This window comes from Dasypus novemcinctus, chromosome 11, assembly GCF_030445035.2.
Source record: "Dasypus novemcinctus isolate mDasNov1 chromosome 11, mDasNov1.1.hap2, whole genome shotgun sequence".
In the NCBI taxonomy this organism is placed as follows: Eukaryota; Metazoa; Chordata; class Mammalia; order Cingulata; family Dasypodidae; genus Dasypus; species Dasypus novemcinctus.
The window spans coordinates 96,054,469-96,078,021 of NC_080683.1; the positions used below are offsets into that span (position 1 = coordinate 96,054,469).

At 40.4% G+C, this 23,553-nt stretch overlaps 1 protein-coding gene across 3 annotated transcripts in view; it reads right to left on the minus strand.

Annotated features, from left to right (window-relative positions):
* Positions 1–1,201: 1,201 nt before the first annotated feature.
* The window catches only part of MCM9 (minichromosome maintenance 9 homologous recombination repair factor), an 89,215-nt gene continuing 66,863 nt past the window's right edge, over positions 1,202–23,553 (minus strand). For all 3 annotated transcript variants that reach the window (XM_058307338.2, XM_058307337.2, XM_071218643.1), the window contains 5 exons: positions 12,789–12,991; positions 11,959–12,162; positions 10,509–10,591; positions 9,908–10,053; positions 1,202–6,137 (listed from right to left, as the gene is read on the minus strand). In XM_058307338.2, the coding sequence (XP_058163321.1) occupies positions 4,670–6,137; positions 9,908–10,053; positions 10,509–10,591; positions 11,959–12,162; positions 12,789–12,991 (2,104 nt within the window). In that variant the 3' untranslated portion in view covers positions 1,202–4,669. The remainder of the gene's footprint in view (positions 6,138–9,907; positions 10,054–10,508; positions 10,592–11,958; positions 12,163–12,788; positions 12,992–23,553) is intronic.

Consider the following 23,553-nt stretch of genomic DNA (forward strand, 5'->3'; position numbering starts at 1 on the left):
AAAAGTGGCTTGCAATCCCTGAAAAACACCTAGGTGCGGTGAGCTCAGGAATTTACACCCCTCCCTTGGGTAAGATGATCCAAGTTCATTTAGGGGCATGATCTCTCAATTTAGTAATTGTAATAGATACAACAGAGGTCTAGAACCTAGGACAGAAAGGCCCTTAGAATTAGGGGTGTGGCAGACTGGCCAATCACTGCCTCCCACCTCACACCCAAAGAAAATCGTTTCCACCCACAGCTCCCGCCACTTTGTTTGTAAGAATGGCCACTTCCAGCCACTCCTCACTCCTTCCAGGACCAAAGTGAAGAAATCAAGAGCCAAATGAAAAAAGAGTGCTTACTTTCTGGTGGCTCAACTTGGCTAAGGCATTAAGGTTTCAATCATACCTAAACAAGCGTGGCTCAATTACCATTTGCATTCAAAAGGTAAATAATTTATTCCCTACTTCTTGGTACAATCAGGTCCAGCATGGATATCCTATTATCCTCTTTCCCTTTTTGGACTGTATCTTGCACCTAAGTACAAAGATACACGCCTAGTTCACATTTCCACTGAGTTCACTTTTACAAACAATACCTTTAGATGCATTTTTAAGCCTTTAAGGAAGAAGAATGACAATGGTACTGTCAGAAGAACAACCAAAGAGTGTATCATAAGGGACAATTATCACAGCTTTCTATGCATGTCCTCTGAGTGACTGTGAAGAGGGTGTGTGTAGTGAGGTCCCCCAGATATCTGGGAAGCTATGTCACCTGCAAGATGTGACACAGCCAGCAAAACCCATTGGATGGAGAGGGTACTAAAATGTGAGCCAGGAGGATTTATCTTGCCTGAATATTTACAGTATGGAAGCCGGATTCAGAAGATAGTATCGTGAACACTTGAGGAAGACACACTGGCCTCACCTTCTACACTGTGAATCTGTAGGTCTGGGACTAGTTTGCCTGATAAGCTGCTTCTGAAAGGTTTACCTGGTCCTAGGTAGTTCCTGATGTAAGTTGGTTCTGAACTCCCCAGTGTTGCTGGCTGGCTAATGGAGAGCTCGAGCGATCCTCCTTATGGATGGTCTAAGGTTTTCTCTAGAATTGTTTTTCTAGTAATTCCACTGTTTAGGGAGGAAGTTTTAGCACTTGGGGAAGGTACGGAAATCAAGTATAATACACACATAAAGAAATACATAGGCTTGTTAGAACTGAAATTTGTCAACCAGGAATAGATCTTTATTATTTAAGTTTTGGTGTAGCTTCAGAAAAAGTTTAAACCAGGTAATAGATTTTGGTTGAATTAAGCCAGAGTTCAAGATATCTGACTAATATGCTTCTTTTTCCTGTATTTCTAAGAAACACTAAAAATTGCAATAATAAAATTCCTTCTACTGTAAAGTTTAGAATACCACATAAACATACATTTAAGATTACATATTTTACAGTGTTATGAAATTCAATTCTTTTATACAAGTATAATAGAATTTAAATACTGATTTGATTCTCTTTCAAAGAAAATTAAGTAGATCTTTTATTGTGCTTAAATAATTTTATGTTATTAAAATGTTTTCAAGGAGCCCACTGGCTTGAAATAAAAATATTCTGACAAGTTGATTCAGAATTAAAGGTTACTTTTCACACTTATTTGTTGACCAGCTATATGATCTTTTGGACAGTACATCTTACCCCAGATACCTAAGCAGTTCCTTGGTTAACACATTAAAGACAATCTATGAGAAAATCTTAGTCATTGTGAAATTACAAACTATAAGGAAAGCAGGACGTGGCAGGATAAATTGGGACCTTCATGGTGTGCAACATTTTCCAGCTCTGAAACAACTAGAAGTGGCCCTACAACAGTGGTAGTTCTCTTGCCTACTCCTGACTCTCTTGGGCACCCGACACGCAGCCTGGCTTCTGGTTCTATTGGCCTCTAGAGGCCACGGCACTTCTTAGGGACAGCTGATTCTAGGCCCTGAGAGAGGGAAAAACCCAAAATGGATCTGGAACCTCCCACTGTTTTCAGATAACATGGATGCTTTTAGGAACACCAGAGGTGCTAAAAGGACATCTGAGTCACAGAGAAGGACTTCCCACTGATCAAGTTGTGAGACTTTGAGCAACATGTACAAGTACAAGGTGGTCATAAAGCAAAAGCAGGGTGGCGGACACAAATAACAATCTGGCAGAAGGGGTAAAGGTGATCACAGAGTAACCAAGTAAGAGACACAACTGTGGTGGTTTGGAGCTATGTACCCCAGAAAAAATATGTTCTTAAACTTAATCCATTCTTATTGGTGTGAACTCTTTTGATGGTTACTTCAGTTAAGGTGTGGCCCAGCTGAATCAGGATGGGTCTTAATCCTACTACTGAAGGCCTTATAGCATTAGTTCTTCACCTTTTTTGTTCCATGGACCCCTTTGCCAGTCAGGTGAAAACCACGGATCCTTTCTCAGAAGGTAGTGACAGACAGTTTTATGACAGTCAACTAGCGTTGGAACTAACAACTACTATAATTTCAAAGTATGGATGAGCATAAGTGATTTTTTGAAATATGCAACAATTGTAATGTGATATGAAATGAACACTACTGTAATTTATTGCATACATTCATAAGTGAAGGAAATGCTAGGTTTCAGTTAGAGGTCAGAGAAAGTAAAGATAAATGAGTTGATTTTTTTCAATTCAAGCTCATGAACCCCCTGAAATCTTTCCACGGATCCCTTGGGGGTCTGTGGACCCTTGGTTAAGAACCCCTGCCTTATAAGGAAGGCCACAAAGAGGGAGAAAGCCATACAGGGAGCTTTCAGAAGCTGGAGGTCAACAGCACCAAGGAACCAACGGAGGCTGCCATGTGCACTGCAATGTTACAGAAAAGCCACAGGCCAAGGATTGCTAGCAGTCAGCCCCAGAACACAAGAGGCAAGTTAACTACAAAAACCAAATCTTTCATTACTAGGAAATGAAACCTCTAGAATCAAGGTTCCCAATAAGGAATATAAACATTTTTTATGATGACAGCAGAACTGGTCAAAGTATACTAATGATAAGCCAATAACTTAGATATTGTCAGCTATAAAAACTTTAATACATCGTTACTGCAAAAAATACCAAGATTCAAATACAAAAATTCGTAAGGAAGAGATATAAAAGCTTACCATAAAAAAACAAGTCAGCTCCACACTATGGCTCAGGTTTGAATTACCCTCATTTACACAACCAGACCATGTCCAGACCAAGATTCAACCAGTTAATAACCCAGATCCTTTCTTTTTCAATTGGTTCTAAGTAAGAATACTGAAACCAAAAAAGAGATCAAAGTGCTAATACTGAAAGATAAGAATGATCTCAAATTAAGAATCATAACACACTTGGAAGATATTAAACAAGTACAGAAATAATGAAAAAACTAAATACATTCTTGATGTTTTAGAATAGTTTAAGTAAATATGCAATAATATAATCACTGCTTATGTGATTAAACAGCCTTTTAAGGTGTTTGAAGACTTCAAAAGACTTATCCATACTAAATTTGTATTCGCAGTTTAAATTTTTTTCAGAGAATTTAAATAGTCAGTTTTGGAGTTGGGTCTCCTAAATTTTATTTTTTTCCTTTTGAATAATGAAGTGAACATGAAACAAACCACATATAGTCCTGAGTATTCAAGTTCAAAAGTTCTTCAGAAAATTAAAGAATCAATCAATTGTTATATTACAAAATTCATACATCAGAAGAGAAAGTCTATAATTTGGAATCCTAATAACCCCTGCTAGAATCCAAACGAAGTGATTTTAAAAGCATATAAGAAAGACAGCTTGAGTTATTTATTCCTTTCAAATATAGTAATTTGCTTGCTAAATGCTTGGTTAAGACAAATGAATCATAACATGGAAGGAATCACATTTCCCAATTAACCATCTGGGTAGATATTATGATATGATGTATGACTAAGACTACCACATACCCTCTCTCCTTCCAACCATAGGGCTTCAAATGTATCAAACAGAAAAAAAAAGAATCTGAAGCACAAATGTTGGCTCAAGAAAGAAAGGAAACTTCAAAAGTACCTTACAAAGCTACTATCTGACCAGTTACCAGATCTTTAGGAATATCATGGAATTGTGAGGATGCCTCTTCAAGAAAGAAGAGCATATTGTCACACTTAATCTGACTCATAAGACTAAACATAATAATAGAAAAAAAACCCACATGATTTTGGCAAATCATCTCAAATGATAATGAATATTTACCATACTTAGCATATCGTAGGTGAAAATACAAAAGAAAAAACAGAAAAAGTTGATTTGCCTTGTTAACTTTATGAGTGCTATCTACCTGATATCTGTCCCTGACTGAATGAAAGAAGGGATGTAGGGATGACCCCCACCAACCAAAAAAACAACCAAAAAACCCAGAAACATCTTTAGGAATATAAGCACTCTGTTTGCAAAATTAAGCACACAATTAATTCGACTCAAGTGCTGATATCACACTGACCTAAGCTGATTATACAGGTCATGAAGATAAACCTGAAATACAATGGAAATTATAAAACATGATGGGAGAGGTGGTCTTTAGAGTGCTATGTTAGTCGGACACATTTGTAAATGCCACCTTGGTATCCTGAAGGTGCTGTGTTGAGGTGGGGAGGGTGAAATCTGATCAGAAAGCTTTCCATTGTTATGGCTTTTTTCTCATCTCTTCATCCCAGTCAAAATCTAATGTGTCATCATCCAGTTCTGGTAAAGTAAAGAGAGATTTTCTGGGAATAATCAGTTTCTCGGCGGACTCCCCCAACTGAAAAGTTTTCCGTTTGCTGCTAAGCACTGTGGCCGTGGTTGGAGGAGGAGGGCTTGGGTCTTTCTCATCCCATCTTTCGCCCCAGTTCTTACTTTCAGGAGGAGGGGATTCTGATTGGGATTCCGATGGGGAAGTAAAAGAGAAGTTTGCCAGCTTAGCTAATGTGCGAGCATGAACCTTGCTACTTTTATTACTGCCTGAAGCCTCTTCCTTTTTCTCTCTCTCACAAGAAAGATGAGAACGGCCCTTCTGGTTCCCAAGCTCTAGTTCAGGCTGAACAGCTGTCTCTTCAGGGGTGCACGCTGCCTTCTCTCTTGATCCATTTTTCTTTGGTGGCTGCTGTGACATAGCCTTTGTTTTACCCCACGGCTGATCTGAGCTTCTGTTTCCTGAGGGAGATGTTGAAGTTTCTGGACACTTCCCAGGCACAGCTGCTTCTCCTTTTGGTCTACGTCGGGAAATTTTAGGACTACGCACTGCTATTTTAGCTGTGCCAGTGGACACATGGGCGTGGTCTTCAGGAGAGTGGATCAGTTTTGACTTCTGTTTGAAAGTAAATCTTGCCAATTTGGCCACAGGGGGATCTAGACTCTCAGCACTTTCAAGTTCAGATTCTTCTACCTGAGCAAGTGACTTCTGTCTCTTTTTTCTGGGAGTTTCCAGCATTCCATGGGGTCTCTGCACAGGGATGGACTGAGGGTGAGATGAGCCTGTGGGCGGTGAAGACTCCCTGGTGAGGTTTCTGCAGAACTCTTGGGCCCTCTTCTCCTTGAGCAGCCTGCGCAGTTTCTTAGGAACATGATGAGTCAGGACTGAGTCTGGTTCATCAGCAGGTCCTGCTGCTTCAGAAGTTAATGCTGATTTTTTTGCCTTTTTGCCCTCAGCATGCAAAGTCTTGTCTGGCTTCAAGGGAGGGTTGGTCTCCCATGGTGCTGAAAGCTGGCCTGCTTCTGATTTGCTGCTATGGCCTGGCCCACTCTTTCCCTTACTCTGAGAGCTGTTGGAGATTTTCAAAGCCATTTTCCCCACAGTTGTTTTGGGACTGGGAGACACAGGAATAGTGCTTTTAGATCCAATTTGCTGAGTTGCCATGGAGTCAAACCAGTCCAAACTGTCATCTCTGCTGTTTTTATGCTCAGCTGAAGGTTTCTGGCCTCTAGGGTTCTGAGGCCCCACAGGGGATGGGGTGTCTAGAAGTGGGCTTCCCCAGGTTTGCCTGTTATAATTCATTTCCTGCTGTGTTGAAGATCTGAACTTTGACCCTTCCCCTGGATCATTTCTCAAGGATCCTGGGGTCTCTGCCTCCACTGTCCATGGCTGGGGTTGGGCCACACTCTGAGTGCGTAACCTGTAGCAGAGATAAAGAAAACGTATTCAGGGGAAGAGAATTTGCTTTAACCTTTTCATTTCTTTAGACTCTGAGATGCCATCTGATGGTTCAAGTCTGACATAACTCCAAATTAATTCCAAATACTGTCTCTTAGAACAACAGAAAGAAATAATCACCCCCCTTTAAAAAAAAAATAGTGTAGAATTTAACTGCTTATATAAGCATTCTAATTTAACCTAAAACAGTAGTAAAATGAAGGAAATGAAACTACCGGTTTGACTACTTTTTCAGCTCTCTCTGGAAGTCCATTTAATTCAAGAGTTTTGGAGGTCATTGTAAGGTGCTCAGTCTTCTCTCACATGTTGAATGTTCAACTACAAGACGGATGTGCAGCTGCTCACACAGTAGGTGATTACTGACCAGTTGTTGCTTTAATTGTTCAGTAGCCAGTTTGGTGAGCAGAAGTCAAGTGAATGGAGAATATGATCTCTCACATCTCTTTACCTGATTGAGGTCTGCATCTTAAAGTCACTTTACTCAGGATTTCACTATGCCTCTCTATTGACGTTCCCACTGCCCCTTCTGGCATTCACTGCAGATATTCCTAGGCAACTGAGAATCTCTTTCCTGCTAAGCCCAATCATTTTTTTTAAATTAGAGAAGTTGTGAGCTTACAAAATAGTCATGCATAATGTGCAAAATTCCCATACATCACCCCTCTACCAGCTACCAACAACTTATATCATCCCTCTACCAACACCTTACAGTGTTGTATAACATTTGTTACAGATTATGAAAAACATCATTAGGTTATGACCACTATCTATGGTCCATAGCATACTTTGGTATATTTTTTCTATACACCCACTAAGCCCAGTCATTTTTTAACATGTGTTCTAGGAAGCCACTCTCTATCAATCTGATGCAAGTTAAATTTATCTGACCTTCTGAATGAAGAATCTGATCAGTAATATTCATTTTAAATCTTGGGTACATTTCTTTACCATTAGCAATGATGGGGAGCATAGCAACCAAAATATGCCCAAAGAAACAACATATAAAGGGATTAAAGTTTCCCCAAAGTAAGTTCCTTAGAAAGTATTTCCTAACAACCTAGAAAGCTTTTCCAATATAAGGTATAATATGACCTGCTTCTATGTACTAAATCTGAAAAGGAATTGACCAAAAAGTAGATGAACAAATTATTCTAAAATTCATATATATTTGTAGAAAAAAAAGAAACAGAAGAAAATACATTAAATTTAAGTGTACTTTAAATTTAAATCTATTTAAATCATTAAAATGTTAATGCTAACTATCTTTGGGTATCAAGATTCCACAAGGGGAAGCTGAGGGCCCTCAGGACAGCCAGAAGCCACTGCCATGTTGCTCTTCTGTCCGGGCTGCAGCAATGGCCTGATCGTGGAGCAGGGACAGCACAGCCACCACTTTGCCTACAACACCTGTCCTTATGTGCACAACATCACCTACAAGGTAACAAGTTGGAAATATCCAAAGTTGAAAGAGGTGGATGATGTGCTAGGGGTAGTAGCTGCCTGGAAGAACATTGACTCTACTGCAGAGCTGTGTCAGATATGAAGGTCCTCGTGCCTACTTCATGCAACTTCAGACCTGCTCTGCAGATGAGCCAACGACCACCTTCTACAAGTGCTGCAATGCTCAGTGTGGACGCCACTGCAAGGACTAGGTCTGGGCTTGGCTCACGGGCCAGCTGTCAGTCTCTGTTTACTGTTTACATCTGGGTGCGTGAACTGGGTCCTGACGGCTGCAGAAATACGTGGCTGTGCACTTTTCTGGTGTGCTGGAAACATGGAGGGCCAGAGTGTCTGGAAACGTAGTTGCCAGTCGGTGTGGATAAATTCACTGCTGTATGTGGGGAGGAATTCTTGTAACTGCATGTATTCTCCCTAAGGGCTTGCTTATTTATTGCTACGTGTACTGAGCAACTGACATTCCCTTACCATCAACCAACACTCTTAAATGCTTAATGCTATCTGCACAACTAATAAAAGCTTATTAATTACATAAAAAAAATTCCACATGATTTTCCTTTTATTAATTCTTTACTGCTTCTTTTGAAAATATTCTATGAAGTACATGTATTACTTGTACAAGCAGAGAAACACAAACATTATGGTAAAAATATTGAATTTCATTAACAGTAGATTTGGAAATATCAATGCAGCAAATCCATTTTCATTGCTACTAATGTTCTGACTAAAGCATGTGTGGCCGCCCCTTCCCCTGTGGCCTCCATGCCCATTATCCACATTTTAACGGACCACTAGAAAAGGTAAATTTTAAAACGTTTCTCTTTCATTGCTGAGTTGTTACCCTATAGGATGAAAAATACATATCCCTCTTTAACATAAAATGCCTTTTCTCACTGGGGGTTTCTTGAGTCTGATTGTGAAGCAAGTGAATTTTGAAAAATCACATATTTGGGCATGTGAGGAAGGAAAATCAGGATGCTGAAAGGGGAACCAGAGCTGCTACTAATGAACTACAGGGCCTTTCCCAGTGACAGGGGCACAGTTCTCTCTCGTTCTCTAACTTGCCCAGCATGCTAGCTTAGGCTGCCCGAAACCAGCCTGGGCCTAGTCTTCTACCTGAGATTTTCTTTCTCCAGGGTTAGATGAAGAATATACATGGAGCATGCGCTCAACCACTCAGCTCTACGCGCTCCACAAAGTTATATGAAGACTGATGATAAAATATTTATTATGCTTAGAAGAAAGCTTTAAAAACAGTAATTAAAAAATTAATAAACACTGATTTTTCATGTAGACTCATCTTCACACGTGTTCTCCTAGGGAGGAAAATTAAAAAGCCAATTTATTAAAATAAATATTTTGTTTCTGGGTCTGGTTTATAATAGATCACGCTCCTTGAGTCCAACTGCTTCTTTCTTTACAGCAGTTAGGCAGGCAATCTGAATAACATTGGTCTACTTCTTACATTAGTGGTCAAAGACGGAGAAAAGGAAGAGGTGTTGGGAGCCAACAGGATAAAGCCCTTCCACCGAGGGACACTGATTCCACCGCAACTGTGCGTCTTGGATGTGAGATGTGGGTAGCCTAACTTAGCGCTCTGCATGTAACAGGGGTCCTGTCCTTTGGCCAGTCAGTGTCCTCTAGAAGATTCATTAAACCGGCAGGTCAAAGAAACGTAGCTATGCAAGGTGGTCCCCAAAGACAGCCTCGTCAATCCCCTGTATGTGCATGTACTCCTCCCATTAAGAGGCCGCGTCTGTTTCCCTGCACTTTGCATCTGGGTTGGCCTCATGAATTGTTCTGATCTGAAGTGGCAGTAGTGATGCTGCGTCCATTCTGGGCCTGGCTCCTAAGAGGCCTGGCAGCTTTCACTTTTGCCGTATTGGAGCCCTAAGCTATCATGGAAGAACCCTGAAGACTCTGCACTAGAGAGAGCCCTTTGGCCCCCAGCCACTTGACTCCCTCACTCCCCAGCCAAGCTTCCAGACAAATGCAAGTGGCGTGCGTGATCCCAGCCAATACCATGTGGAACGGAGACAAGCCGTCCCCACTGAGCCCTGCCTAAATTTTGACTCCAAGGAATGGGAACACTAAAACGGTTATTTTTTTTCCAAGCTTCTGAGCTGTGGGATGGTTGATTATACAGCAATAGATAACCGAAACAACCCCCCTACAGAAAGTACAGCTATCCCACTGAATTTGCACTTCCTTTGTTTCCCTACATACCAAACAAGAATTTTCCATTATATGCCCTCCTTGGTTTTCTCTCCTTACCTTTCAAGTCGTCTTAGCTCTTCATTCAAGAGGTTCTGCAGGTCCAGCTTTTCTAGAATAAGTTCACACTGACTCCGGTACTGCTCCAGAGGATTTTCCGGAAAGGAAGTATGGAGTGCATTCACCCCTCCCAGTAGTGCGCCTCCCTGAAGGGGTGAGAAAATTGAAAATACCAGGGCAAGTCACCAAGCAGCTTGCACACAAGCAAGTACACACCAGAGGGGTTAAGATCAGCCCCCTCCTCAACCCTGCACATCTCCACACTCCTATCTTGGGTATCAGAATCCCTGGGCACCTTTTCCAAATTTCAACAGTCCCCTACCCCATTTCTTGGTAGGAATCATTGCTCTAGGAAACCACACTGTCACCAGTGGGAGCATTGGCATCCCTCAGCTGTGTGAGGAAAAAAGGACTGCAAACCATTGCTTTAAACCGATGGGAAAGCAATCCACTGATAGAAGAAATGTTTCTGTGGCAATTATTTTCCTTCTTTTAAATGATTTTAAATAGTTATAACTCTTGATATGTTAACAAATTCTTTTTTTTTTTTAAGAAAGCTTGTAATGAGGGTTCAAATATTTGGCACACAAAAAATACTTACCTGCATTGAGGACTCCATTACTGACACCACAGTGATGGCATCTTCCAGAGTGACAGTGTCACGAAACATCAAGCGTGCGTGAGCTAAGAGAAGAAAAGGATTTGAAACTATGCAGACAAGAATTATTTGTTTTATGGATATTTGAGGTGATAAAATTCTCAACCTGATCCTCCTTCTCCAAATTTTATTTCCTGAATGAGCTACAAATTAATATAAATGAATTTACTAAAACAAGCACAAAAAGTCTAAGTTCTATTAGCTTTGATATTGTTTCTCTAATAATGGGCCTAGTCCTTTGCTCATGTCAATTTTGTGTATTTATATGGAAAAGTACTCTGAGCTCTAGCAAAGAAAGGGGCTAATTAACATATATTTAATATTTAACAACTTTCGATCCTCACTTTGTAACCTACTTTAAAAAATACACAAAATTAAAACTTATTTCTCATCTCTGGAGCTTCTGTTTATCTATGATCTATAGTTTTTCAAAACTACCAAAGCAGTTTTGGTACCAAAATTACCAAAGCCTGAGTTTTGGGTATTTCTTATCCTAATATTAATTATAAATCCTTGAAAAAATTAAATTCATTTGTTTTATAGTATTTTTTATGACTCATATTATTTTATCATTTGACACATATTTTACATAGTTCATGTAAATTTTTTTTAGATTTAAACATGGGCTAAGTGAGAAAGCTAATGTTAAAAAAGCAAAAGATTGGAACTACATGTTAGCTGTATGTATGCAGGTAAATTAGACTTAAAATTGGATAAGGTGTGGCATTGTTAACTTGCTTGTCATTACCATAGGGTAGGAGTGAGGGGGGCCTCAACTGGCAGTTAGTGAGAAAAAAAGAGATGCCAAATGAAGAATAATTCCACACAAATAACTATTCCACCCAAAATGTCAACAGAAGTGCCACTGAGAAAACATTAGTAACTATGGTGCTTTTTAAATGATGTCTTCAGTTATAGGCAGTTCCATGATATCACTGATTCCTTTTTCTTAATGACCCTACATTCTTCTCAATAATCTGTCCCCAGAAGAGTAGAGCTTTCATAGCTCAGAACCTTTTACATTTTTAAAAATAAAATTTTTATTTTGAAATCATTTCAAACTTACAGGATAGAACTGCCAGATACCCAGATCCACCAAATTTTAACTTTTCGTTACATTTCTGGTTTCTTTCTCCCTTCCCCCACCTTCCCTCCCTTCCCTTCCTTCCTTCCTTTCCCTCCTTTCATATCTCTCTCTCCATCCATCTATCTATTTTCTGAATGTCTGAGAGTAGGTACTATGTATCATGCTCAGAGCCTTTACTTTTTAAGTGACTTGAGCACCTTAGGGTAGATTACTAATTCATCTTTAAATCCATGGGTGTTACGTCCCATGCCCTGCACACAGTAGGCACTCCATCAATCAAAGTATCTTTGGCTGAATGCAATAAACCTTCTGCTAATCGTATCAAGCTCTCCAGCAGGCGGATGGTGGTCCGGGCGGCGTTCCGGCAATCGCTCTGCCGTTGCATCTGGTAGTACCGGAGAAGAACCTGATTACCCTCATCAGACAGTGTGGGTTGTAGCTTCCTGATGAGGCAGAAGTAGGTTTTCATCTTTTCCATGCTCCAGAGGGTCTCGGATTTGCTTGGGTACCCTGTGTATATCAGGTGCTGGGTCAGTAATTTCCAAGAATAGGCAAACATTTGATTTTAAAGGATTTTATAAAGTTCTTGAACTCATTCTTTAAAAAGATGCCCTTCAGGTTTTGTGGCCATTGAAATCTAGATCTGTTCTCTACTTGGTATACAGTTCTAGAATAAGAAGTCTTAGAGTTAAGCTTAATTAAGCTAAACTTCTATAAAGGTTAAAATTGTTCAAATTATTCTAGTCTGTTCTAGGGTAATTAATAGTACTTGAGTAAATTTTCATTTAACAAGAGGCCCACATTTAGAAATGTTTCATAATTCAGTTCTGTTTTGTGTGCAAGAGCAAATGAGTAAGTAGCTATCATAAGGTGTCCCCTTTTCATGACAAAGGCCATACATTACAACTACAATCTCATCAATGGCAGACAAAGAAAGTCCCTTGTCCTTCTGCTCTTTATTCTGGGACTCACTGACTGGCTCTTCCAATTTATTGCTTTCTGTCTAAGTATCTCTGTATTATCCCAACAGGTAGGGAACCTTGGGCATTTATTTAATGTTCTTCAAAGAGAATTTCATTTGGTTATGTGTCTAATCTGTCCTTGTCCCCTTGAAGACACCGTGTGTCTTCACGTACCTTTATTTTCTAAGATAAAGGAGGAAATTATACGATCCCAGTCTTCATTCTTGGTATCGAGCAAAACCAGGATCAGATCAAATCGACTTAAGAGTGGGCTGCCAAGAGCAATGTTCACAGACACAGACTCATGCGGGTCGTACTGGCCTTTGGGGTTAGTTGCTGCCAGTATGGTGGTCCTTGTGTTCAGCTTGCACACGAGGCTGCGAGGCAGAGAGGGCACAATTCACTAAGGGCTGAGATGTGAATAACAAGCAAGACTAAACTTGTTAACAAAAAGGGTTTGCTGGGAAGTGGATGTAGCTCAACTGACAGAGCGTCCGCCTACCAAATAGGAGATCCAGGGTTTGAACCCAGGGCCTCCTGGCCTGTTTGGTGAGCTGGCCCATGCGCAGTGCTGCCACGCATAAGGAGTGCCATGCCACGCAGGGGTGTCCCCTGCATAGGGGAGCCCCACATGCAAGGAGTGCACCCCTCAAGGAATGCCACCCTGCGCGAAAAGTGCTGCTCACAGAGGAGTGGCGGTGCACACATGGGGAGCTGATGCAGCAAGTTAAGGCAACAAAAAAGAGAAAGATTTCCATGCCGCTTGACGAGAACGCAAGCGGACACAGAAGAACACACTGTGAATGGACACAAGAGAAAAACCGGGAAGGGGGAGAAATAAATCAAAATATTTTTTTAAAAAAGGGATTGTTTTTGCACCTAGAAAATCTACAAAAACTCATGTGAAAGAAAATGCGGAATGATACAAGGATGTATCACAACCACTTCGTTCAAATAAAGTACACTTCAGTATACCTATCTCTAAGAGACCGTTCAAGAAACACTGTTCATGAGCAGACTCCTCTGCTGGGTGCTAAAAGGGATACAATATTAAACCAATCATAGACAATGTTATTAAGGAACTGCAATCCACAAGCTATAATAATAACAAAAGGCAGAGGATGGGAAATTCTGTAAGTGTAAAGTTCCCAGAGGAAGTAAAGATGATGTGCATTCATCTATGTGGGTGGGAAAAAATCAGAGGAACATTAAGAAACAGCTTTTGAACTTGGCCCTTCATGACAACTGTAATTTTTTTAAGTGTGGAGAGATATATACTGTGGAGGGGGTGGAAGTGAGGGAGTGAGGAAAATGGGGGGCACACAAAGCAAAAACTTTGTGTGTTCACTTATTTCATTTTGATTTTTCTAAAAGAGAAAGAAAGAAATGAGAGAGATATAAGGAAAGGAAATCCGGAAAAATTAAGGACTGCTTTAGCATCAAGTTTTTGGTAAGCAATGGGAAGAGGCAGACCCCACTGTGAAGGTCTGGGCTTGGTGGGTGGGTAGACAGGGAAGGACTGGGGGTGGGTGACAGGGCAGAAGACCAGTGCAGTGGACTACTGAGAGGCATGTGGGTCCTGATGGGGCAGCGGTGGGAATGGATTGACATAACTTAGGTATTTTATCATTTCCCAGTGTATTCATGGTGAGCAAGTCCCCAAAGCAATAAGGCAAATCCGTTTATGATAAGAGGTGTAAATTTTCCCTCTGTAAATCTGTACATTCTCCATTCGAAGTCTGGTTTTAGTTACAATGGGATGTTGCCCCTCAGCTGTCACAGCCTTGTGACATCAGCAAAATGTGCTAAATTTGCTAACCCCTGATCTATTTCCAGTTGGTTCTAGCAGTTACCTCATGCCCTGAGACTGAGAGCAGTTTGGCACGCAAGCACAATGAAAAAAGACATACCAACAAGGTATTTTCACCAAAAAATTGAAATAAATCACCCTTTTAAAAATTACTTAAAGGGAAAAATTCTGAACAGCCAATCCCTGTCTTAAAATTTATGTGGCAAAATGGCTTAGTAAAGGCAGTTGTTTAGGACTCAGAATCCATTTTACCATAAAAACAATGTTAACAAATGGTTCCTAACCAATCCCACAAAGCACATTTAACCCATACTGAAGTGAGACTATTTGCACTTAATAAAAAAGGAAAACTTGTAATAGTGGTAATGAAACAAAATGCAATAGCATATGAAATAATTTCTAAAAATTATTTTCAACCCTACGTAAAATTAACTGATTATTCTTCCATTCTCTGATCAACAAATATTTATAGGTTGATCTTTGTGCTGAGAACTCAAAAAGCTATTGTTGGTCCCTGCCTTCCATTAGTTTATAACAGCAGGGCCTCAATTAAAAAAAGGCAAACCTATACAAAATAAAAGCATATCAATGATAGTCTTCTCACAATCTGTTATGTATTTTTGGTAATCTGAAGTGCTACAGACACCCCATTTTTAATTATTACATTGATGAAGTTGATGAAGTACCCTTGCCATCTAGATTGATTCAATTGGTGGTAAGAACAGACTCATAATCCATGGGAATAGGAAAGAGAAAAGGGGTGAAAGTACTGACCACATATATCATCTAGGAAGAACAGAAAATACCCAGAGTACGTGATTTGAACTTGCATTTTCTCGTTTGGTGGTAGATTTGGGTGTCTAGAAGGATCAGTTCTCAAGCTGTTCCACAGCCTGTGTGAGGGTAGGCAGAAAGGCGCGTCCCCCCACTTTTAGCCTGAGGCTAGTCTGTGAAGGATGCCACCAGAAATGCAGCCTCACAAGATCCTGCAATCAGGAGGCAAACTAGGTGCTGGGGTGCACAGCAGCCTTCTCCTAGAGCAGCGGTTCCTAAGCCTGGGCTGGTCAGGGAAATGTGAGGAAGGTTTTAATAATACAGATTCCTAGGTCCCACACCAGAGATTCTTATCTGGGGGACCTGGTATGTGCCAGAAAACGGAGAATCAGCCAAATGTGGATTCATGCCTGGAACTTTTGGGCTCTTTGAATCACAGTGTACAATAAATGTCTCCTTGTCTCATTCAAGACTGTGAGCATTTTGAGAACAAAGGCCTTGTTTTTCATATTTATGGTGCCAAAAGCTGGCAGAGAGCATGGCATTGCTAAGTGTTCAAAACATGTTTATTGAACAAGAAAATAAATTGCCATCCTGCTGTTTTTACATTTTAGACTGTACTTCCAGCCTAAGCATGAGAGTGTAATTTAGTAGTATGAAATATAAAATTTTAATGGTACATTTTCTCCTAAAATGTGTCTTTAGCAAATAGTGAGGGTATTCTCTATTATTTTAGAATCTGCTGACACCTTGCCCTTGATAAGATACTACCCTAGTTAAGTTTAAAAAGAACCTTGAAAGGTTATTTTCCCCAAACCGTTTTTTTAAAGATTTATTTATTTATTCCCCCGCTTCCGGCCCCCCTCTGCCCACCCTCCCCACTGGTTGTCCGTTCTGAGTCTATTTGCTGTGTCTTCTTCTCTGACCGCTTCTGTTTTCAGCGGCACGGGAGTCTGTGTTTCTTTTAGTTGCATCATCTTTCTGCGTCAGCTCTCTGCGTGTGCGGGGCCATTCCTGGGCGGGCTGCACTTTCTTTTGTGCTGGGCGGCTCTCCTTACGGGGCGCACTCCTTGCGGTGGGGCTCCCCTACGTGGGGGACACCCCTGCGTGGCACAGCACTCCTTGAGCGCATCAGCACTGCGCATGGGCCAGTTCCACACAGGTCAAGGAGGCCCGGGGTTTGAACCGCTGACCTCCCATGTGGTACACGGATGCCCTAACCACTGGACCAAGTCTGCTTCCCTCCAAATCATTATTTAGTTTAGCATTCTACAGCATTAAAAATCATAATCACATAGAGCTCTTTCAAATGACTACACTCCGTCATGTGGCATCTGCTGCCATTCACCAGGTTCAGGGCTGTTCTGCATGGTTTGAAAATACAGGTACTGGGAAACGGACTTTGGCCCAGTGGTTAGGGCGTCCGTCTACCACATGGGAGGTCCGCGGTTCAAGCCCCGGGCCTCCTTGACCTGTGTGGAGGTGGCCCATGCACAGTGCTGATGCGCGCAAGGAGTGCTGTGCCACGCAAGGGTGTCCCCCGCGTAGGGGAGCCCCACGCGCAAGGAGTGCACCCGTAAGGAGAGCCACCCAGCGCAGCGCAAAGGAGGGAGCAGCCTGCCGAGGAATGGCGCCGCCCACACTTCCTGTGCCGCTGACTACAACAGAAGCGGACAAAGAAACAAGACGCAGCAAAAAGACACGGAAAACAGACAACCGGGGGAGGGGAGGGGAATTAAATAAATAAAAAAATAAAAAAATCTTTAAAAAAAAAAAAGAAAATACAGGTACTGCCTCAATAAGACCTCTGTTTTGGTCATGGACACCGTAAGTTACATTTCAGTAGATTCTAGGCATCCTGAGTGGCTTAGCATTGTTTCTATTCTGACTGCCCATAACAAGCAGAAATTATACTAAAGCCACAGTTCCCCTCCAGTCATTCAAGCATTTGAACAGTGGATGCGTGGCTTAGGATATGCCCTTGCAGGTATACACCTATCACCATATAAGTTTAACCACAACTCAAAAACCTCCAAAAACTCTCTGTGGAGTTAGCACAGTTATATGGAAGAGGCTCAAACACAGAAAGAATGCTGTTCCTATTTTTGAAAAGAACTCTAATTTTATATGGTACAAAGTGATACATCTTTAAAATAAAAAATCCCTGAGAAATTCCCTGCAGCCTTGAAGATTAGCCAGATATTCTGATCCAGTGGTTCATACTAATATCCTTAAGGGAGATTACAATTCAAATCAAAACTCCTTCACAAATCAATCAGACTTTAGTTACTTGAGGCATGAGACTGAAAGAAAGCCGACAAACGAGAGGAGACGTGAGAACAAGAGGCAAATTTTAAAGAGTTCCTGAAAATGCTGTTGCAAGGTATCGACTGTCCCAAAGGAAAACATGAAGTGGCCCTAGAGAAAGGACTAAGGGCCCCAGAATACCTAGATGACGATGATTCAGTGAACGACTCCTATTCTAGGTGTGTCTATGTGTGTGTACAATTCCATCTTTCATACCCCAAATACAGCATACTATATATACTCTTTGGCACTCCCTCAATAGTATCCCTTAGCATATTATATGTATTGTGCTCATTTTTTTTTAGAACTTCTACAATTTGGGTTTATACCACCCCTTTCCCCTAAGGGTTGCTTAAAGAATTTTTTAATCTCCAGGTAGAAGGATCTTTTGCTTGTTTTTTAATGATATTAATTTCTTGTTTTATTGAATTACAACCAGAGAATATTGTTTATATTATTTCTACTTTAAAGAATTTAACTAGGGTTTCCCTTTGTGACTGGCACATGTACGTTTGAAAAGTTATATTTTCTATTTTCAGAGTATAATTTATATATATATATACACACACACACCTGCATGCAGATACATAAGTTGTACCTTATAAAATTATGTTGTTTGGGTCTTCTACATTCTTTCTTAACTTCCGTACATTTGAGAGTGGTATTTTAAAGCCTCTTACTAGTACTGTATTTTTTTCCTCTTTGTATAGTTTTTTTTTTTATAAGTGTACTTCTTATGGCCTTTAATGCTTTTGTGGCCTGAGTTTTACCTTCCCTGATTTCGGGATCAAAACTCCTACTTTCAGGGGAGCGGCTGTATCTCAAGTGGTTGAGCACCTTCTTCCCATGTATAAGGTCCTGGGTTCAATCCCCAGCACCTCCTGAAAAAAAATAAAAATAAAAATAAAAACAAAAACAAAAACCCTCCTACTTTCATATTATTTGCATTTGCCTAGTATCTTTGCTCATCACTTTATGTTTATCCTTTTGATTCAGTTTGTTTTATGTCTCTTGTATAAAGCGTATCATTTACTATCATGCATAAAACCGGAAAATATTTTTCTTTTAATGAGGTAAGCACATTTAAATGTATTGATGTAATACAATACAGTATTACCATGTGTAAAACCTGAAAATCTTTTTCTTTTAATGTGAGTAAAGCATATTTCATTGATATGACCAATATGTTTGGTGTCATCTGTTTCATTTTTTAAAAAAATAACTTACAATGTATACAAAATATGATTTCATATTATATCATGAAATATCATCTATGCTAGACATGGAACAAGTTCAGGAAACAGTATCAAAAGCTCTCCCTTCTTTTAGTGACCGCAAGAACGCACTGGGCATGGACAGTGTACCAGAGTGATCTAGAGCACAGAGTCCAGAGCTAGTCTGTCTAGGCTGAGGTTCCAGCTCTACCACCTCCTAGCACTGCATCTGTCATGAAACGTCCTGGCAGGGACTGAGACAGTACTCTATAATAAAAGACTTTAATTTTTTGCAGTGAAACTTATGAATATTCACATTGTTTTAGTTTCCCTGGCTATTCAAGCAAATACCATGCAATGGGTCATTTTAAACAATGGGAATTTATTAGCTCACAGTTTTGAGGCCTGGAAAAAGTCCAAATCAAGGCATCATCAAAGTGATGCTTTCTTCCCAAATACTGGCATTCTGGGGCTGGCTGCCAGCGATCCTTGGTTCTTGGCTCCTCTATCATATGGCATTGTACATGGCAACCTCTTCCAGGCTCCACTGAATTTCAGCCTCTGCTTCCTGAATTTCATTCCACTTTAAAGGACTTACAGTTATAGGATTAAGAGCCATTCTGGGGAAGTGGATGTGGCTCAACCCCTTAGGCTTCTGCCTACCACATGGGAGGTGCCAGGTTCTGGCCCCAGCGCCTCCTAAAAGAAGATGAACAGATGCTGCCTGCCACTGTAACGAGCTTAGACACCACCTCCTGCCGCAACAAGCTACTCTGCCCTTGCCACAACAAAACAGATGCTACAAGCTAGCAGATATCGCAGCCTGTGGGGAGCAGATGTGGCCCAGGCTGTTGGGTGCTTGCCTCTTATGTGGGAGGTCCTGGGTTCAGTTCCTGGAGCCTCCTGAAGAAGGCGAGCAAACAATGAGCAGACAGACAAGAGAACCATTGGGGGAGGAGGGGCGATAAAGAAAGAAAAGTACAGTAAGTAAAATAAGTCTTTAAAAAAAAAAGATAGACCTGTTCTGATTGAGGTGGGCTACACTTTAATTGAAGTAACCTCATCAAAAAGTCCTACATACAATGGGTCTGCACCCACAGGAATGGATTAAGTTTAAGAACATGTTTTTCTGGGGTACATACAGCTCCAAATCATCAAACACACTAACTGGGGATAAAGATTCATATCAATTTAGGTCAGGTTTTGCTGTCAAATTACTGAGAAAAATTTGTTTTTTTCAGAGCCTTTTAGATTTGGAAATTGTGATGTGAATATGGACCATCATCAGGATCATCGTCATCATAAGGCTCCTACGTCTAGTCTGAGAACTATGAGCAATCAGTCAAAGGAGTGAAGGCTACAGAGTGGATGATAATTGTAAAGGGTTTTTGAAGCTATAATGAGACTAACTCAAGTTACCTGAAATAGACATTAAGCCAGGCTTGCTAGGGAGCCCAGGACAGCAATTATGTGATAAGAACATAATTTGGAAGCTAGGAGTTTGTTCAAAACAGAAAATAGTAGCTGATTTGTTGTCTTGTAACACTAGTAGAAGTTCATTCATCCCCAAACCTGCTCTTCCATTATTTCTTCTCTGTCACCTATTTCTTCTGTGGGCCTTGTAGCTTTCCAGCTCTCTCAGTCATTCAGCTTCCTCTCCTGTCTCAAGTTCGGATACTCCCAAGAGAGACCCAATTAGATATTATCATCCCTGTTAGCAGATTTATGCAAGAGCACTCGTTGGCCTCTGGCTAGTTTATGGATTGGCTGCCCTTGGGACAGATGCAAATCTCTGGTGCACTGCTCCTGTATGGCAGTTTACACAGAAGGGACTGTGTAGCTCTGTGCTCGGAGGGTAGTCAGTAGTTGGCCTGTCCAGTATGATAATGAGGATATATACCAAAGAACAAGCCATACAACAAGGGTAGATTTCTCAATGCCGGGAAACAACAGTTCAGACAAGACATCAGAATAGCCTAGGGAATCAGTGTAAATGGGAAGCAGGGCTTTCTAAGCTTAATGGATCTCAAAGAGACATGAAAAAAGGGCACCAGGGTTTTTGAAGCAGAACTGCAGTCATGTGTTCCTAGTGACATGTGGACATTTGGTCAAGCTCTGGAGGAATTTTTACAATTTCTCCCTAGATCATAATTACCACCAATTCTGAGACATTTTCCTCTCCATCCAGGTCATCTTTTAAAAGTTTTTGAAAAATTTTGTTTTTGCTTTGGGGTTGGCAAGTTTAGTGTGCCCACCATAATACATCTGCTTGGTGTCACTCTACAATTTAAGAAACTTAAGGTGAAGTCGTTTCCAACAGTAACCCATCTCAATTTCCTCACTAACACCTTTCAGAATCTTAAGTTCAATCCTCCTAAGTAGAAGCCTGTTAAACTTTCTAAGGCACAATAGACAGCTAACAGTCAAATGCAGGATTCTCCAGAAAATGTCTCTAGAGACATAAAGCATTTATCAGGATGTTGATTTTACCCTTTGGAAAAACCTTATCTATTCCTCAGTCTCCAGATCAAAGAAAACTTTTCTTCTTTTGGCCAGCAATATACACAATACACACAAACACACACATACACTTGTGTGGTTTTGCTTATTTTTATAAAAAGAAACACAGGAAGGATATATCAGAAACAAATAAAAAGGATACCTGTAAGGGATAAGAGAAAATAGGATGGAAGGGGAAGGCATAGGAGTATGATTTCTTTGGTACATCTTTTTATATAGTTTTGACTTTTGAGCCATGTTTTATAAATTCAGAAAATAAAATTAAATCAAAAAGGTTAAAAAAGCAAACACATGAAGTAAACACAAAAAGAAATTTTAAAATCTATTTCCTAAGTGTATATCGTATCAATAGCATAACCACACAAGGAATTAATTCAAATACCTTTCAAATATGCACTCTAACAGTATATAATCTGTATGGAATATATTCTAAGCACAAGCAAAGAACGTCAAAGAAAGCTTGAATATTACTTAGTAAGTTTTTTGTGGCTGTTGTTATTGGTCATGGCATTGGTGTAATAATTCTGAAACTATTCAAATGAGTTCAGAAACAGGGCATCCTGTAAATACCTTCATATACAGATGAAATAAAATTATTTAACAGTCACAAGTATCTTCTCACTCTGGCAGAAGAGGATATTGGGCTAGAAAACAGTCATTTAGACTCAGGTTTGAAAGAGAAAGCTCCCGAGTCCGGCCGGCCGTCAATAAACCATTTTTCCTTCTCAAAATCAAAAAAAAAGAAAACAGTCTTTTAAAAAGAGCACTTAAATAGTTACAGCTTGCCTCTACTGACTATTTAGCAAGCACTGAGCCAGGAAGCTGGCGTTCTGTACTCAATTCTAAGTCAAGAAATCTCTGCAGGAAAGGTACTATGACTTCCTTTTCACAGATGAGGGACTGATGCTCAGAGACAACTATCTTGCACAAGGACAGAAAGCAGTAAGGAAGGTTATAATTGAATCTAGCTCTCTGATCCCAAAGCTCATTCTCTTTCCACCACAACCACATTGCCTTTTCAACAAGAATATCAACAATTTAGTATTGCTATACTTCAACCAAAGGGCATTCACTGCTATCTGCTATTGTTGGATCTCTGTCATTATGGAGTGGTGATAGTGGCAGTTTTAAGAAACTTTATCTGTAATTCATGAAGAAGAAAGTTAACTTCTATGGAAAAGTATTTTATCTCTTGGACAGAACACCTGCCTTCCCAGGGGTTCTTGTTTCTTCTGTGTGGCAAACATAGAGCCTAACAATCCAACGTAGAAGATAACTCAGTTTGTAGGACTGCTTGCTTTTTAAGTAAAATATAAGTGTTTGAATAATCCGAGTTATGGTAAGTTTCTGTTTGGAATACATTTCCTGTTCGGCATACATTAGAAACAGTATGTTCAGAACCAAAAGCAGCCACTAGTAGATGTTTATCAGGATGTGGTGGCCCTGTCATCCTCAGGGATAGGTTAGAAGTCCACTGTTAAGCTCAGAGGCAACCATGGCAAGCCAAACTCTGCTATTATGAGGTAATCACGAACTGTCTTCATTAAAGTGATCAGGAAAAAAGTAATCCTTTCCAGAGTAAGGGTTATTTGGAGATAAAACAAAAGGACAAACCAAAGAATATTATTACATGACTGTACAGCCATGCAATGTTTAGAGAACCACGAATACCTTTTAAAATGCATGATAATAATAAAAATAGTATAAATGTCTTTGTGGATTCAGAAATTGTTATTGGGGGGAGATGGTCATGGAAGAGAAGGGAACATTACAAACAGAATGCCACCAAGAGAAGAAAAATTCTGTAATTTCTGGAACCCAGCAAATTATAATAATCTTTAAACGAAATATATAGGCTGAAAACTTTATACTGTGAAAAGTATAAATTCTTACAGAGAAGTTGGTAAGGCTAAAATAGCAGCTGTGATCCATGTTTTAGTTCTCCGGCTGCTAAAACAAATACCATACAAAGACTGGTTTAACCACAGGAATTCACTGGCTCACAGTTTCGGAGGCTGAAGGCCTGCTTCCTGCCGGGGCTAGAACCTTCTGGCTGGTCGGCAATCTTTGGTGTTCCCTGGCTCTTACATCACACGGTGAGGCAATGGCAGCGTCGTCTCCTTTCTCTTCTGGGCTGCGCTGACTTCCAGCTTCTGGATGCTCCCCTTGGCTTTTCTCTTTGTGTTTAATTTCCCTTCCTTATAAGGACTCCAGCCTCACTGGATTAAGGTCCACCCTCATTCAGTTTGGGCTCACCTTAACTAATAGCATCTTCAGAGGTCCTACTTACAAATGGGATCACCCACAGGACCAA